We start from the raw sequence: 18,862 nt of genomic DNA on the forward strand, positions 1-18,862 counted from the left end.
AAATATGTAAAATTAATAAAGAAACTCTTACTAAATAGCTGGACCGGTTTGGATGAAATTTTGTGTGTTTATTTCAATGGGTTCCTGGGTGCCCAGTGTTATTCCAAAGTTCCTTTATAAAAAACAACAATGTTGCCAACCTTAAAATGTTATTATTGCTTCGGTCACACTTTCCACTCACTCTTTGCCATAAACCAAGTCGATTGGTTGCTTGTTTGGTCGTAAAGTAAGAACAAACAATTCAATACGCTTTCACACTAGTTAGAATATCAACTGATTTCACTATGTATTTCTTTTTCCGAGCATTCCTATCCTCAACCCGGCGCACACGCCTCTTCTCTCATAGGAGATAGGGAATAGGCACGATGACAGTTACAAAGAGTCGCTAAAATATTGTATTTATCTTATGATATATGAGTCATGTCCACCAATCCGCACTGGCTGGCCCACGGCCCAAACCATTCTCATTGGGTGTGGAGACCCGGTAATGGGTTGTAATTATGATGATATGATTAATGTATTATGAAAAACTAATTTTTATTTATATTATAAGAGAGGTTGGTATTTTTTTTTAATAAATAAAAATTGACAGGTGAAACGCCACAGACGTCACGTCTATATAAACGTAATAATTTTGTACGAAAATCTTTGCACTCGTTATTTGTGTATAGTAGGTAGGTATGTATTTGTAATTACAAACGGTAAGATGATCAGTTTTGTGTCTTCAATACTAAAATCTTTAGCTATGGAACAACTTACTGCAAGCGTTTTAAAGGGTTTTTTTTAAACATTTCTTTTGTTTTACATCAACGAAACCATTAATTTCTGTAAAAATAAGATAGGCTAACTTATTCATTCATTCATACGTCCGAACATCATAGGGCAGTTTATCATCATGCCTATCGTAACATTACTAAATATTCATAAGATTTCACTAGACCAATAAGGCTGTTTATCATTGTCAAAAGGGATTAAAATTACAACTATACCAAAATATTAAACTTTTATTTTTCAATATTTCTTTTTAATTTGTCTAGTTTTGTACGTTTTACAATTAAAGCGTGGTTGAAAATAGATCGGTTATAATATTTACAACTGTAGAAATAGTTTTGATAAATTACATTGCGTTGTTCTATAAATAAAGAAAATAACACAAATATAGAATAAAATTTAAAAGAAAAATAAGTTTACAATATATTGCTAGGTGCATAGCTTCAAAAGTTATTTTTTAAAGTAGAAAATTCATAAATAATTAAAAAGTTGTAAAACTATTTTTTATTTATCTATCTAATACATTACATAATAAGGACGGACATACAATTACAAAATATTAAATTAATTTTTATTCATTTATGCTTACCAATTTGTCATAAATTTTGTTGTAAATATATAGTAAATGAACATTTTATAAATTTATACTTAAACTACTTAATTTCAATAAAAACTAAACATATTTATAACCTTGACAATATAACGATGAAAAACATTGTTAATAATTAGTTACAATAAAAATACTAAATGTTTGTTGTTTTCTATATGGTAACAATGTATAAAATCGATAAAATTATACAGATATCGACAAATAACTATGTCAATTAATGAGATCGTGTTCTCTACTTGAACGTCCTCAGTCCTATACTATTTTTTATTTTAGAATTAGCAGCGCTTGTAGCAGACCGCGCCCGCGTTAAATATTAACTTCCGAGTTACCAATCGCAAAATCAGCTCTAACCAGCGCACCTTTTGATTGGTCCTTTTGCCATCGCGGACGTTGATAGGTCGCCGTGGTTTGGCCTTAGCTTTAGAAATATTATAAAGAGTTTGAAGCAATTCAGACCTTAAGAAAAACGACAAACAAAGAAAAAAAAGAATAAATAACTTTTAGAAAAATAAAGAAAAGTATTAAATAGAAATACATAAGTGTAGATAAATGCAAGAGTGCAGTAATTGTAAGACGTTTTCAGTCTTTTCATCGTATGGAATGCATTTAAATTAACCGCTGTACCTTTTCATAATGCTCGCTGCAGCCACAGCTAGACGTATGTCTCTCTTTGCTATAGAACCTCGATGTTATAATAATGGCGGGCTTATTTTTTTTTTAATATAAATAAATATACTACGACAATACACCCTAGCCCTAAGGTAAGCGTAACTTGTGTTATGGGTACTAAGATGACTGATATTAATCATAAATATGTACTTATAATAAACAGATAAACACCCAGGCATTGATTTCATGTTCATCACACGAACATGTTCCAGCTATAGGAATCGAACCCAAGGCCACGGACTCGGTCGCTGCCCACTGCGCCAGTCGGCCTTCTGTCAAATACTAGTGAGAATAATAGGGCTCGATACGTTCACACTAATTATATCGGCCAAATTACCTAACTTCTGTCTAGAACTGAGAACTACTGAGAACTGATTCCTAAACTCAAGGTCCGTACCTAGCCTTAGTACAAAATTTGCTTACTAGCAATCGAGGAGTCACTTTCGCATATAAAACTATACCGTGTAAAAAAATTGATCTTACATCACCTGATACGACCAGAGTCGCAAACCCGGTATTTCTGATTTTCAATTTCCTTCTACCAAAAGCTAAAGCATTGTAGGTAAAAAATATAACAAAAATATTTAAGTATACGAGTATACTTGACTCTTAAGACAGCGCTACGCTGTTGTTTGCTGGGACATTGCGGCTAATTTGAATGCACCCTTAACTTATGTTTACCTAGTTACATTTCATTACTTAAAATCTAAATATCAGGCAAAATTACAATAGACAATATACAAAGAATGTATTATTTATGTCAATGGCTATAATACATTAATCCTATTTAAATAAAGTAAATATTTCAAAAATATATATATATAATTTGTTTAATATAAAGGCCACACTGGTAGACGGTTATTTGACATTACTATGACGGTGGTTTTAAAAATAATATAATCTTTAAACGCGGCAATTAGGGTAAAATAATCTTTACTACTTACCCTTTTCAAACAAATTGAAAGATGACGTCATATTTTACATTTTATTCAATATTCGACCCTGTTGCTAGAAAATAACGATTAAAATAGATTTTTGGTTATTTTATTAGTCCCTACATAGCAGTTTCCAAGGGTTGACTATGAGATCGGCTGTCTTCTGAGATTGGAGGGTTCATTTGCGAGTCCTCGAAATCGAAATTCGTTTCTAGTAATGCTTCGGATCGTGAGCGAGAGTGGAAGTCGGAGGGATATGAGAGGTCAGGGGAAGAGTGTGGAGAAGTGTCGTAAGGATAATCTGGTGTTTGTAGTGGACTTGGTAATCTATCGTCATAGTATTGAGGTTCATCTGTAAAGTGAAAATAATACATTAGAACTCCACGTTTAAAAAAAATTGATCACAACAGAAATAACGAAGAAATAAATTCAGCAACTATGCTACCTAGTACCTAACTCCCAAAAGGTAAAACAAACCGCCCGCGCCATCCTAAGTATTACCCAACTAATATAATATATTTTATTTATAATACTATGTCCGCATCAAGAGAGAAGATATTGCACGCCTGTAAAATGAGACAGTCATGGATAATAACTACTAAATAAGTCAGTTAGAAAAACTTGGAACTCAACTTGTCGGTTACTTTAGAAGTAGGTACGAAGATCGTTTACAACTAACATATTATCTTTGTTGAGGTCAAAACCCACTTAGCGTCGTGCGAAGTTTCCGTGGCAGATGAGTAAAGTGATATAATTAAATTAGATTAATGTAAAATCTTTAACCAAACACACACATACCTGTAACATTCCTCTGTCCAAACGTAGTCGTTGGCATAGCTCCAGGTTGAGGTTGTTCCGGCAACTTTTGTCTCAACTCCATCAAGAACGATAACTTCGGCTGCCCGCCATGATTCGGCGCTCCATATGGCCCAAATATCTTCCCCTCCCTCTCTAATTCCTGTTTGAAGAATATCGGATCATCCGATTTATCGATACCTCTCAAAGGTAGAGTATCCGAGGTAAAATATTGTGAATCGCTAGTTGGCGACAACGTATCATCATCCTGTGGGGATGTTAAACCACCTGGATGATGTATAATAGGTAATTCCTCAGTGGCGACAGTATTCATAGACGGTGCAGCGCTTGCACCGGAATTCTCTCTGTAACCTTCGTTTTTATACGCCAGGTCATACTTTACGTTCTGTGGTACACTGTATTCTGGTGAAGCTGGTTTCTTGTTGAATGTGCTGTGCTTCAGTTGGATGATATTATTTGGGTTATGCGCCTCGTAAATGTCAAAGCTCTGGGTGTCTTCTATGGAGGAGTTGAACTGACTTTTTTCCATTGACTCCATAGACGCTGTGGACGCGAGCATCTTTCTGTAGTCCGAGCCTTTTGTTAGAGTATCGGTTGAGCGGGTACTCTGAAGTAAACATAGAGTTTATCAGCAAAGCAAAGTCTCAGAGGCTGTTTCACAAAATACAAATAATTGTCACCGTAAAAAGGAATCTGCACAGAAAAATGTAACTTACCATTTGGGTCATTTTCCTTCTGTAAGGCGTATCAGGGAATCCTCCATTAATGCTGCCGATCGAGCGGACAGAGTGTAGGGATTGTCTAATAGAGTTTCGTCGTTCCAATCGTTGAAGATGTCTGATAAAAAATAGATTAGAGATAAGGTCATAGACCATAGTATTAAAAACCAAAAACATACTATGATGAGGAATTACAAAAACGTACCTGTGCTTTGATTTGGAATACCAGCAGATAAGTGCAGCCCCGACTAAAACAACCGCTGCAATAAGTACTCCAACGAATGCCACGGCTAATGTATCTCCACGCCACGACATCGGATCGATAGTTATCTTTGGATCTAGAAGAAACATACCCTTAATGTAAAATTTCAAGTGATCAAAAATTGCAGGGGCAAGTTAAGTAAAAGACTTTCTTTTCCTAGGAATCAGTTATTTGGAAAACATTTTCAGTTGGCAAAAGATATATGGATGAAAGGAAGGAATCTTGAGATAATATTAATTTAATATTAATAAACCAATATCGGTATAAATTCGACTTACATATAGTTCAGAACCATCTCTTAGAAATGTTACAGTAATTTTATAAAGTGTGTAAATAATAAAATAATGAAAGAAACTCACCGATTTCACAGATGAAAGTGTTCTTCTGATTACAATCCGTAATCTCAACATTTGAGAAAGCGAAAGACGTGCACTGAGTGACATAGTCGATATGATTAACCCACACCCTGTCTCCATATTGAAACCATTGGTTCTGACGTTGTATGAATTCGTAGAGTACGTCGTAGTTACCGGTCACGTATGGCATGGAAGAGTTGTCAGACTGTAAATTAAATTCAAATTATAATCCAGATTTAAGAAGAAAAAGAAGAAGAAGTTTTTATTGCACATACAAATAGAAAGCTAGGTTAATAAAACAAAAGAAAATACAAAATATGTGCGCAAAGGCGGCCTTATCGCTTGAAGCGTTCTCCTCCAGACAAGCTTTGGTTGAAGAAACATATAACATAAAACGGGATAGAGCAATACTTATATTTATAATATATTTACATATATATATATATATATATATATATATATATATACACCAATATATAAACATAAATACATACTAACTGACCCGTGCAACTTCGTCTGCACCAAATGGGTTATTACCGGAAAACACAAATAAAATGACATTTTCTAAAAATGAATCCTAGCTTGATCGATTTATCGCCCCCGACACCCCCTGTATACTAAATTTCATGAAAATCGTTGGAGCCGATTCCGAGATTCCAATTATATATATACAAGAATTGCTCGTTTAAAGATATAAGATTACCATTTAAACATACACACATTCTTATGAAATGGGATGACAGATTCGGATTTGGAGTGGTAACTAGTGGTTATGATATCAAAGTTTACATCCAATACAAAAAACAAGTAGTTCGTGTATTTAAGTTTTTTTATACTTACTCTCTTTAAATTTACGAGGCATACTAAGATACTGACGTAAAACATACCTATCCCTACTAAAATTATGAATGTAAGTTTGTTTGTTACGCTTTCACACGGAAATTACTGAAACTTCATGAAACTTTTTATACATATTGTTGGAGGTATTAGAAGTAACATAGTATACTTTTCATTGAAAAAAACAAATTACGTAGGATAAAAAAATATCAAAATCTCATATACCTATGGCTATCGGTGTAGAGTGTAGCCTATGTAGCAGTAGGCTGCCTCCCAAAATTACGCGGGCGAAGCCGCATGGCACGTCTAGTATTTTTATAAGATTAGTGCCAATTTATACTCCCTGAGACTTTATTTATTTATAAAATTTTCGATCAAACAACGATATCTTGTTTTTAAATTTGAATAATTTCTCTACCTTCGATAATTTTGATATAAGTACAGTTTTAACTTAATACCATACCCAAAGATTGCCTGATTACTCAGTTACTCACCAAGCAGAAAAGCCTCGCCTCTTCATATGTCATGGGAGCACCCACGTACATATAGCAGGTTCCGGCTACTGGATCCCATCCTGGTGGGCACTTCCCTCCTCCCAACACAGTCTGATTGTTCATGTAGTATGGCCTATAAACAAAATACAATTTATAAATCGATCTGTCGCAGCTATAGTCAAACTTTTTCTTGACATAACAAAGACATTTCTTGAAAAATATCGAGGAAGTTTTCTTTACTTATATAAGAACCTTTACTTAGTAAGATTTAACAAGGTGAAACGCACTACTAAGCCTCAGTGGTCATATTATTTTAAGTGAAAGACGGACGATTCTTGATCGGGGTGGGTGTCATACAGGCTACAGACAACAAGGATCATTTTCTTTGTCAGAAATATAGCAGTTTGGCATATAATTAGGAGGCATTCTGGTTATAAAACTTGATAATGTCTGTGTCTTTGAAATCTAAATCTCTCCTTTCTACAAAGGTTGCCTGTAAGGTATTGCTCACAGCAATAAGGCCGCCTTTGCATCTACATTGTTTACTGTATACTCCTTAATGTTTCTTTTCCTGTGTGTTTACGTGCAATAAAGTGTTTCTTCTTCTTCTTTTTCTTCTAAATTGGTACAATGAAGTTTTTGAGGTAAATGTATCGAGAAATCATGAAATCATCGCTTTATCTGACACCAATTATGAGCACTACAGGAGTAGAACTTTCCATCAGCTTAATAACATGAAAGCTCGTTCTTGTACAAGATAGAAATCACAGCTTTAACCAAGCTCCAAGAGTGGATACTTAAAGAGATTATGACAAAAAAGATGATTTTTAACCTACCTATAATCCACTTCAAGTAGCAAAGGGTTGTCTGACTGGTCTCTGATACGGCCCGCTACAGCAAGGCTTTCGTTGTAACTCCAGTAGTTATGTTTCGCGTCTATACGTGTACGCCATAAGTCGAGTGCGCTAAAATATTTATAATAACATATTTAACATGCTCCTTACAGCGTTTAGTAAGTGATCTTTTATATTTAATGTTGTTCATTTATCTGTCTAAAAATAAGGATTAAGCTAATCCTATTTAAATTCTAGTCCTAAATTAGGTCCCAAAACCCAATTCAATTCAATAGGCATCGTTTTAATTGAGTTTCTTATAAAATAATCATTAATTAGCATATATTTAACGCAGGCTTACCTCATATGGTTTGGGTTAAAATCGACAAAGCTATGGTCCGGCCAGCCATGCAAAAAAAACATGCAATTTATTAATTTAATTTAAAAGGGTTAAAATAATCTATTTAATCCATATCTGAAAGTAGAGAGCCTTGAAATAACCCTCTTATAACAATAAAATACCTCATTATGATACCGAAGTTTTACTATTTCTTAAACGAGCAAGATAACCCTTTAAACCCTGTAAAAATTGAACGATCATGCAAAGCTTCCACCAATGTCTACACATAAATATAATTCACCGAATGCTCAATAGCTGTATCAAAAATCGTATAATATCAATGTAAAAAATAAAAATCCATAACTTAAATAAATGGCACATATCTGTAGATAACTTACATGGATCTGTTGACAGTAATCATCTCGTAATCGTTGTCGGGGTTAAAGAAGATGTTATCAACGTAATGCTGGCCAGCTGTTCCGGCCACTACTGTGGCCCTACCATCACGATCTAAGGCATAATTTCTGAAAAAAGATACAATCTAAATTTGAAAACACGTTTAGTCATGCAGAGGAAGAAACAAAGCAAACCGAAAACCTAGCTAGAGAAGTACAACGTCCCTGCTCAAAAATCCGTGATTAGGTTTCGGAAATTTGGAAAATTACTTTTATAACAATGTTACGAATTAACAATAAATTTATATTCGAATATGTGAGATAAAACATCCCTGTATATTTTTAGTAGTAGCTCACCTATAAAAACCATTATGTGATGTCGTTTGGTAGATCGGCAAGCGCACTTTGTGGAATCCAGACACTTCCAAAATCCTGAGCCCAGTATTTCGGTGTACGTAGTTATGCGTGAAATTTGATACCACTTGGCGAAGCACAATGATGTCTGTATAGTTCGCTCGGTTTCGGGTAAAATAATTACGATAGATTGTTACTTCTTGGTACGGCGACGATTGACGTCCTAAATATAAAGAGCAATAGGTTAAAATATTGGACCCACCAAAAAATGCCAGAAGAAGGACGGCGAGTCGATTAAATAAGATTTGATGAATTAAGAAAATATCTGCAATGCAATCTAAAGTATAGATCTTATTTACTCTACTTAAAATTACCCATTTTCAGGTGTATTAGAACCTATTGGTTGGGCGCGGTACGATGGCAAGAGGCCTGATGGTATGACGCTCGTTCCATGGATGCTGGGAAGGTAACTTGTGTGGCATGCAACGTGTGTCACCTCGTCAATGAAGGGTGCGGCTGCTACCAGTACCCAGCAGGCCAAGAGGCGTAAATATGAAAACTTGATAGCAGTTTCATTTTTGTACCTTTTGGAGTAGAGACTTTGGAACCTGACGGTCTACCGTTGATCCTAGAAAGGGACGTTTGGATGGAGGGAGTTACCTTGGACAACGAATTAGTTTGGCCATTCAAAGGAGCAATGCTGCCAGCATCTCAACCACGTTTTTTAAGTTAATGTATCGAGATATTATGAAATCAGCGCTCTAATAGTATGAGAAACAACAAGTTATGAATAGTACAGAGTAGAATTTACCTTCAACTTTAAGACATGGGAGGTCGTGGTTTGACAAAAATAAGTTGTTGTGAATCCAACCGCGTAGTGAAGTTGCTGAGCTTCTTGAATCGGCTCTGACTAGTAATCCACCAACGTTATGGCGCACTAAATTGTTCTGAAACGAAATGTGTCTATTGAATTTCCATATAAGAATAATATTTAGTCTCATCAAAGCAGTTTCACCGATATAACTTACTCTAAAAACTAAAGTTTGTGTGTTCTGTACATCTACTCTTACAGCAGCTTGGCATGTTGTAAAATTTCCGTAAAGTTTAAGGCAGTTATGAGAGATCTCATTCCTAGAGATGGCCACTAAAGGATTGACTTCTCCAACAGATTGATATGTGATAGCACCATCGCGATTATAGATAAATTCTGTGTTTGATATATTATGCTGGACGTCACGATCTGAAATAGTTAAAATAGAAAAAAATAAACACCTTCATTGTTCAAATGTCAATAGTAAACAATAGTACGTTACGTTGTTATACTTACTAAACCCAATAGCCGATATAGGGAGCGTGACAATTTCAGCAATAAATCCGTGCACTGCGGAAGCACCGTTGGCGAACAGTTTGACACTTAAACTTGCGCTTTCGGTTCTAAATAGCTTCTTTTCATTGGTCGATCCATTTTCTAAATAGCCAATCTGAGGCGCTGTTATATTGTAAATGTCTCCATCGTAAAGTGTGATTGAATCTCGTTTTCCATAGTTAAGAGTATGATTGAATAAATTGAACTGTAGCAGCCTAAACCCAAAAGGCTTTACTCTGAACATGCTCTTGAAAATTTTTACACAGTTTACTGGATTGTTGTCGTATTTGTAATAAATAAGTACCCTTTCTTCTACAGATATAACTTTCGAACTGTCACATATGTCAATCATAGAAAACAAATGATAAGGGAGGTTCAGGTCTCTTAAAGGTGTGAAGCTCGATTCTTCTGACTCTCTACCTTCGCCGTTCAAAGATATAGCACTGACTCCTTCTCCTAATATATCACTTATAGAGTTGAAAGATACACTCATTGTATCCGTGGGTGATATCAAATTAATGCCATGGTGTGCACATTTACTTATGTTGACATTTTCAATGCTTGGATTTTTTATGACACTTTGAATAGCAGGGGATTTTTCATTATGCAATATACCCGCTCCAATAATTTGCAAGTGCTTTAATTGACTTTCAGCCTTTTTTAAGGTCTCATGTGTATGGTGATCATGAATTCTATGTTCGTAGAGAGAATATTCAAACTCTGGATTAGTAAACCTTATTCCACCCCAATAGTCAAGATTTTCGTCTAGATTTCTTGAACCACAATGAATAAATATAAAATCAGAATCCCATTTGCATTCATGCCGATGTCCGTAAAGTTGACCATTAAGACGAATTGGGCAGTCTTCATAATGTTCTTCTGTGCCAACGCATTGTAATGGTTCGGGCCATGACCATATACGAGAGAGCGAATTACTATGATATTCCACTCGTCTGTCGTGTGCAAAAAATACGTTAATTGGATCAAAGCCTAGCTCTCGGCACACTACTTGAGCATTTCGTTCTGTAAATCGATTATCGCACATAGGGACCCACTGTAATGTAGTTCTATTATAATATTCTAAGAAACCTTCATTTTTTCGCTCCATAGTTTCATCACTGATAGAACAGTTTCTACCAGTACATAACCTAATAGAGTCCTGAACAATCAGTGTCTCTAACTGCCGTCTATGTTTATGGTGTCTTGACGAATACCAGCTGGTGTCCCTTTTCTCCATTTTACTGGCTTCCCCATTAGAAAATAATGACTTAGATTTCATGAAAATTGGTAACTGACTATGACCAAGTGCGTGGAGGGTGCCCATTACAAGTATACCAACATTTGGAGCGAATTCCATAACAACTCCAGGATTAATTGTAAGAGTAACATCTGGCATTATTGTTATATCTGCTTTAATTATGTAAGGCGTGATACGCGCGTCTAATGTAAGATCTGATGTCAATCGTCCACCAAGTTCATCTAAGTTAACAGTACTTTCAGGACTAAACGTTGCAGACACACTAGAATCAAAACTATCTTCGAGTAAATACGGTAAATATGTTGCAACTGCGTGATTATTCCAATCATCAAAGTCAAATATTTGATTTCTTATTTCTTTTTCATCAGCACTACCCCACCAGTTTTCAACAACATCGAGCAAATTATTGATTTTAGCAGTTCGAATACCAGCTACTAACGTATATTGTAAAGCATTATTTCCAAAAAGATTTCTAGTAACTTTAATCTTCTGAATACCCTTAAATCCTATAACATATGTAGGTTCAAGACTTCTCGTTAATGCACCACGATTTAGTAACATTTCATATTTATTGTTCTTAACTTGATTATACACAAAGACTGCGTATACAAATCCCATTATTTCACTTTGACTGTCCATAAAAAACTGCACCATGAACTGTCCATTATTTCGTTCTATTAAATTTCCATCTATTTTCATTTTCTTTTCCATTCCTCGAATAGAAATGAGACCCGTCTTGCAGTTATTATCGGTGAAACTATTTTTCGTTATGTTAACTAAGGCAAAATGCCCATCTATAACAAATCCAAATTTGTTATTATTACGCCAAGTGTTGTTATGCAAATAAACCGAATGAGTTAAGTTTTCATTATATTTCCAGACATATGGCAAACTTATGTCGAAGCCTCCATATTTATTTCTTTCAAAAGTGTTATCTTGCATTACATAATGATATAAGTTATTGGAGCTTCTTAAATCTCGGGCAAAATGATGTATACCTTTTCCATTGTCTGTGATCAGACTGCTGTTTATCATTAATGTTATCTCTGTTATGTTGCTTTCATGAATATCCCAAAAAGGTGTATTGATATAAATTGCTTCTTCTGTATTATGTGATATTTCGCAGTTAAATATTTTCATGGTTTCATTAGCTTTGCGTAAGAAGTGGTCACCAATTTCATTTAAAAAGCGGTTATAATATGAAGCTTTAATGCCTTTTGTATTACCTTTGATTTTTGTATTAACGACTTGAAGGGTTGGAATGGGGCCGCTTATAATTCTATTTCTAACATTTTGTATAGGCGCTTCAATTGCAGTTACTACTAGCACTACATTGCCTAAAGCCCTTAAACCACTTTCGTATTTTAATACAACTCCAAAAGTTATACTTGTTGTGGGAAAGGTGGATAAATCACGATCCAGACACCATACAACGCTGGCTTCGTTAATGTTTTGCGAATCGTATATACATATACTTTCAGTGGAGAAGTTGTGTATTGGATTTAACAGTTGAAGTCCAAGAACGAATCCAGGGTTGCATTTTATGTTATACGTTTTTGCAATATTTTCACCATAGTGTTTTGTAAAAACTATATGTCTTGTTTCTCCATTTACTAAAGATATGTCGGTCTCATATTCGGGTATCATTATTGGCCGATAATTAGATTCATCCATGTTAAACCCAGGATCCAAATTGAACCAACCTGCTAGTTCTCTTTGTTGGGGTCCTGTTATATGTGGATTGTGGGTAATTCCCGCTAAATTATTATTCTCAATAATAGAGCTATACACTTTTAGACCCAACTGCTTTAAGCTTATTCCACTACCTCTGTTATTACTAAATTCAGAATTTCGCACTGTATTAATCGCATCAACGCCATATAAATCGGAGTACAGTATTCCTAGTCCATCATCGTAGTTGTTAGCAACTTTAACACTTTCTAGACTGTGTCGCGCAAAATCTATTTGGAGAGCAGGTTTAAATGAGTTAGATGAATAATCTAAAAGACCTGCTTTTTCAATACTTACGTATTGTAAATCAGCTCTCTCGGCAATAACGCTAAATCGGACTCCCGCCCAACTGGTTTCATAGCACCTTACACCGACATCATTATCATGAGTACAAGAATTTTCAAAACTTTCAACTGTTTCTGCTCTGCATTTGGTTATATCGTTATCAAATTCCGTACAATCCACATTAGATAAAATAATATCTTCTGTCATACCAGCACTTGGTATTTCAATAGGTTCCAAAAACCAATCACTTGGATTTAAAGCTAAGCCAACTTGATTACATACTAAAGCTGCATTTTGTATATTCCATCCATAATTACACACTGTTCCCCATTTACCATCAATACGAACTTGCAACCTTCCTTCGTGAGGTGTTCTCCCACCTAAAAGTCTTATTGGCACAATCGGTTCCTGGTAACCTGGTGTGGTAGGTTCAATTTCGGAATCAATTTCATAGATACTATCATTTGTCAAAGTGAATTCTTCTTTCAATGTGAACGCAATATCATTGGGTCTTTTTCCTCTTGCTTCAATTTTACCAGCAACCATAATACCTATTGCAGGTGGAAACTTCAATGTGACTCCAGATTGTAAGATTAACCTTCCACCCGGACGGATATTAATATCCTTATCTACATCGTATTCTCCTTGTCTAATTATTTCTATTCCTTCCACCTCACCGCCGACTACTGAAGAACCCGGAATGTTAAACTGAGGCACATAGAGTGAATTATAATTTATTTGTGTTGCACCAGGATTGCTATTATGAAGTAGATAAGGCATATAAATGATTTTCGCTAAATTATATCTATCTTTTCGATGAAATAATCTATTATAAACTTTTTCTTCTTCAGCATATCCTAGCCAGTTATAGGTGCAATTGAGAATTTTACTTTGATCCTCTACATGTGATCCTATTTCATATTGAGCTTCTGGATTATTTATTATATTTCTGTAAACATCAATATTACTTGAAGCTAGAACTATAGTCGCTGCAACCCGGCTTCTCGGAATAAGTCTGGAAGACAAGCCTTCTATTGGTTCAAATGTTTCCCTTATTTTATTATCTCTTAGAAAATTCCTAGAAAATAATATGTATTGAAGATCACTGTAAGGCGATAGGCCAAGATTTACCACAAAAGGTCCTTTGTTACCATAAAAATAATTATGCTGTATAAGAAATCTTGCAGGTAACATCTCAAATTCTTCGAGGTATATTCCTTTGATTCTATTCAAAATAGCAATAGCACCATAATCACCTTGTTCAAAATAATTCTGTTCAATTCTTCCAATGACATTAAGCGCAGGTTGAATTCTTATTGGTACCCGTAGATTTTGATAGAATCTATTATGCCCTATCTGTAAATTGAGCAGTTTTATAGGATCATTTAATCTCCAGCACGTAGATATGTCTACTGTGCTTTCGACACTTGCATTGAACCAATTCCCTGTAACATTAACCCAACTCTCTCCACAAAAGTTTCCGTGTAAAATGCCTACTTCAAGGTTCTTAAATATTTCAGAATATTCAACAACTGTTGTTTGATTTAATGGCACATACTCGGTTTCTTGAGTGTTGTTTATCCAAACAGCGATACCATATCCTTGATTTGAGCTTATTGTACTTCTTGAGATATTTCGATTACCGCCTGTTACAGTAATATTGACGCCGTCACCTTGATTGAATGATATTCTACTTTCAGTAACGTTCACATCTCCAGCACCACTAACTACTTGTAGGCCAGCAACATGATTATTATTTGATATCGATGTACGGTGAATATGAATTTGGGATCGAAGATTTTCTATTACAACACCTCTACCATTATTATCTGAAATTATTGTGTCTGTAACATTCAAATCGTAAGTTTTACTGATTCCAGATGTTAGTCTCAGGAAGCCAACAATATCAGTTCTGGTGTTGGCATGGAATCTAACGTGCATTCGGCTTCTCGTTGATGTAACACTTTGTGGTCGTGTATTATTTCTAATACTGAATGTTAGCAAAAGTTTATCATTTGTTGATAAGCCATCGTAAACAAAAATTTCACCGGTATCATTTTTATTTGTCACTATCTTTAAAAAACTGAGAGTAAGTACATGATCGGATCGAGTATAAAACTTTTGGTTGCAATCTCTTTCTGCATTTGAATACCTCGACTGCTCGATAGACATCTGAATAGGAAAAGTTTGGCTCGGTGTAGATGCGAGCGTACATAAGTCGAATATTTCACTACGATCAAACTTCTCGTCTATATTCATTTCGTGTACTACGTATTTGACTCCGTCCCCACCATTGTCGTGAATCAGGCAATTCTCGATCTTTGTCATGCCATAAGTCGAATTAACATATACACCGTAACCTCTATTGTTTTGTATTGTGCAGTTATTTATCATAATTGGAGCGTTGGGTGCGGTGACGTTTATAGCATTGAATGCGGAGTTTGATACTTCTATTTCCACCATCATTGGTGGTACGCCTATTATGTCTAAAGCACTTGTTGCATTGTTATCTCTTCCCATTCCTGCATTTCTTATAGCAACGTGCACTAGTCTAGACATAGATGTTGGAACGTAGAGAGTATTTGAGGCGGTGAGAATCCTTTCAAAAACTGCATTTTCGAATCGTATGCCTCTCCAGTGGATTCCTGAATGTCCTAACTCATTATCGTCATGATGTGGCAAGCATTGGATGCCGAGGTCGGGGTGAAAGTCACAAACACCAGATCCTAGTTGTCTCGAATTCCAGTCGCATTGAAAGAGGTCATACTCAGTGCCTTTACACTTGGGTTCCTCGAGTAAGAGTCGTGCCCGACGGCCTGCCTGCCGATCCATCCAGTTGTAAAACGTTCCGCCCATGAAGCCTAATTGCCTGCACGCCGTTTCCATGTCGTTGATGGTCCAACTGTAAAAGAAAACGTGAATTTCTATCATTTATTTGTTTTCTAAAATGGATTTCTACTACAAAATAATGAACACTGCGATTTATTACTAGAAATTTGTATAAACCATAAATCATAATAAGTTTTGTTGATGAACTTACTTTCTTGAATTTGTACAAACAGATCTCCATTGTCCTCTGTGACGGAGTTGAACTCTTCCTGCTAATATCGACGGTCCATCCACAAGTCGGATGTCTGGAAATGGCCTCGGTTGCTTCTGTGGTTCTTCTGTGCTTGTGAACGTTATGTTTTTACCAGGTTCTCCCTGAAAAGATAAACAACACATATTAAGAGATACTTGATATATCAAATATTTAGACTACTGGAGAATAATGTGAAGCGGTTGGGCCGATTTGAAACATTTGGTTCTTCAAAAAGTCATCAAAAATATGTATGAATAAATATGAGAGTTAATAAACACTTGGAAGGTCACTTCTGTGGGATGCAACTTGTGTAGATACCCTAGCTGCATCACACTTCCAGGCCACCTCGTCAATGGTAGGTGCAGCTGCTAGCATCGCCGAGCAGGCCAAGAGGCGTAAATATGAAAACCTGGATAGCAGCTTCATTTTTGTGCCTTTTGGAGTAGAGACTTTGGGACCATGGGGTCCGGAGGCAAGAGCCCTTTTAAAAGAATTATCGAAAAGGGTTATCGAGTCTACCGGTGATCCTAGAGCGGGCAGTTACCTTGGCCAACGAATTAGTTTGGCCATCCAAAGGGGCAATGCTGCCAGCATCTTAGGAACTGTGCCTCGCTGCGGTGGTTTCGAGGACGTTTTAGATTTTATTTAGTTTTAAATAGTTTATTTTAGGTTATATTTATAAAACAATTATTTTAAAGAAATATAAACACTTCATAATTATCGGGACTTTCTATCGTCCAGAGTCTGTCTAAATGGACACGAACGAACATATTTCGAACCATGAGTTATAATTAAGCATTTTTTCTTTGTATTGTATCTATTTTGTTGTTAAGATTTTTTAGAAACACGCCGACGGAACCCGTTTCGACGTCCGTTTTGCACGTCCGCCCATTCGCGATACGAATCGCCCCCGCTGTTTACATCACCTAATCAAACCGGGGTCTCGCTGAAGTGTTAACGCAAAAAGCATTTTGCAATTTCATTGTTAAGAAATGTTCCAATTGCGGAACTGTCAATGAATAGTCTGTGCAATAAGTAGCTACCTAGTAAAATTTTGCAATTATTTATTAAGAAGTTATGACCATCATAATTGTTTACCTGGTTGACGATAAACGCTTTCTTTAGCCTAAACTAGGAATGCCCGCGTGTTATAAATGATAGGCGCTACATTTCCTCGCTGGACAGCCAAGTTGTTAAAAGTCCTTCCCATATCCCGAAAACCCGATGGCTCGATACACCTCCTACCAATGCAATTAACAACCCTCCCAAACTCTAATTCCTAGCCTGAAGGATGTCTGAAAATATTTTCACTATTGCCTGTTAAAGTGATATTTAATAATAATAATAGATATTCTCCTGCTAATTCTCATTCTCTTATTAGAATTTTAAAAGTTTGGCTCATATCGTTTAACGCCTCAAGCTTTGTCCGTCCAGACAGTACAGAACTACAGAATTGTGCCTGCACGAAACTAAATGAAACATGTTTTTTTGATGTTTTTGCTCTATATCAACAATGTTAATACCTTCTATGTGTGTATATACCTAGTAACATAGCTCCATATTGCACCTTGGTGCGGAGCCCATCGTACATCGAACTTGCACTTAGCCGGTTTTTTATACAACTTGCCAGTTGTTTATAAGCGTCAAGTTACTTCGGAACCTTCATTTAAACTATCAGATACAGTTGAATAAATTACAGCTTATATAATGAACGGTATCGTTAATCGGTATTATGCAATATTGCATTATACTCCTTATTTCTATTACTATAAAGGTTGCTTACAAATACGTATGGTTCTATGGTCACTCGTAACCGGGGCCAACCGTACGTGACGGTATGAATGAGAGACGTGAAAAGACAGGAAGCCATATTTGTGAAGTGCAAGGGCGCAAGCGTAGGCTGCGCGTGCGCCGCTTTTGGGCATGTGACATCATACCTCTTTCCTATCGTGCTATGACCTTCGATTCGGCAGTATTAGAGGTTGTTAGTCGGAGCGAGTGCGGACACACCCGTCTTTATAATTTCCCACGCAAAAAAAACTTGCTGAGCCGTCTTTGGCAACTGCCGATGGAAGTGAAAACTAAATGTATGAACATATATATATATATATACGTGCGGACAACGCAAGTTCTATGTTTTATGTCCACCAAAACAGTTCTTACTTAAAAAGTGTATAGCTTGATAGCTCTGTTTATCTTTGTCAGCATCATCAAATCAACCGATTGACGTCCACTCTTGGACATAGATAAATTGCAAGCAGTTCGAAACTTCATGGACTTGTGCCGATTGGTTCCAGTGGTTTCAGCAGCGGTCGATATCATTTGATGTCGTATGCCTACCCATTGGGCTACTAATGCTGCAATACTCCAGCACTTTGGGATCCCAAAAGATACCTCCATCGTCATCAGAGTCACAAGCTTCATTGTCACTTAAGCTTAGCAAGTCATTTGTATTAAAGGTCATAACTGATTACTTAAGCAGATCGATATAAGATTGTTTTCATAGTAGATATTTTTTTAACAATTAATAATCGTACTTCGGTAACTATGTCTATACGGTTTGCGGATTGGCGAATTAATAGATAGCTAACATGCAGAGGCGTGCATAGATGGCACAGGGTATGCAGATGATATAAAATGAAGAAAATCACCAGTATGAGTTGTAAAAACTTAAGGGTAGGGTTTTTATAACTCAAACAATGCCTATCCTTATGTTTTTTATAACTAGTACGGGATTTTTTTTTTATAT

At 35.9% G+C, this 18,862-nt stretch overlaps 1 protein-coding gene across 2 annotated transcripts in view; it reads right to left on the reverse strand.

Moving 5' to 3' along the window:
- Positions 1-2,227: 2,227 nt before the first annotated feature.
- LOC120627187 (protein bark beetle) overlaps positions 2,228-18,862 on the reverse strand; it is a 47,392-nt gene continuing 30,757 nt past the window's right edge. The window contains exons 2-15 of one of the 2 annotated variants that reach the window (XM_039895044.1): positions 16,072-16,235; positions 9,719-15,933; positions 9,420-9,631; positions 9,203-9,338; positions 8,395-8,614; positions 8,041-8,166; positions 7,664-7,693; positions 7,306-7,434; positions 6,470-6,602; positions 5,142-5,343; positions 4,726-4,858; positions 4,518-4,638; positions 3,784-4,408; positions 2,228-3,337 (exon numbers count right to left, since the gene is read on the reverse strand). In XM_039895044.1, the coding sequence (XP_039750978.1) occupies positions 3,105-3,337; positions 3,784-4,408; positions 4,518-4,638; positions 4,726-4,858; positions 5,142-5,343; positions 6,470-6,602; positions 7,306-7,434; positions 7,664-7,693; positions 8,041-8,166; positions 8,395-8,614; positions 9,203-9,338; positions 9,420-9,631; positions 9,719-15,933; positions 16,072-16,235 (8,679 nt within the window). In that variant the 3' untranslated portion in view covers positions 2,228-3,104. The remainder of the gene's footprint in view (positions 3,338-3,783; positions 4,409-4,517; positions 4,639-4,725; positions 4,859-5,141; positions 5,344-6,469; positions 6,603-7,305; positions 7,435-7,663; positions 7,694-8,040; positions 8,167-8,394; positions 8,615-9,202; positions 9,339-9,419; positions 9,632-9,718; positions 15,934-16,071; positions 16,236-18,862) is intronic. The other variant, XM_039895045.1, reaches the window with a different exon arrangement.

The sequence above is a fragment of the Pararge aegeria genome, chromosome 11, assembly GCF_905163445.1.
Source record: "Pararge aegeria chromosome 11, ilParAegt1.1, whole genome shotgun sequence".
NCBI classification, from domain to species: Eukaryota; Metazoa; Arthropoda; class Insecta; order Lepidoptera; family Nymphalidae; genus Pararge; species Pararge aegeria.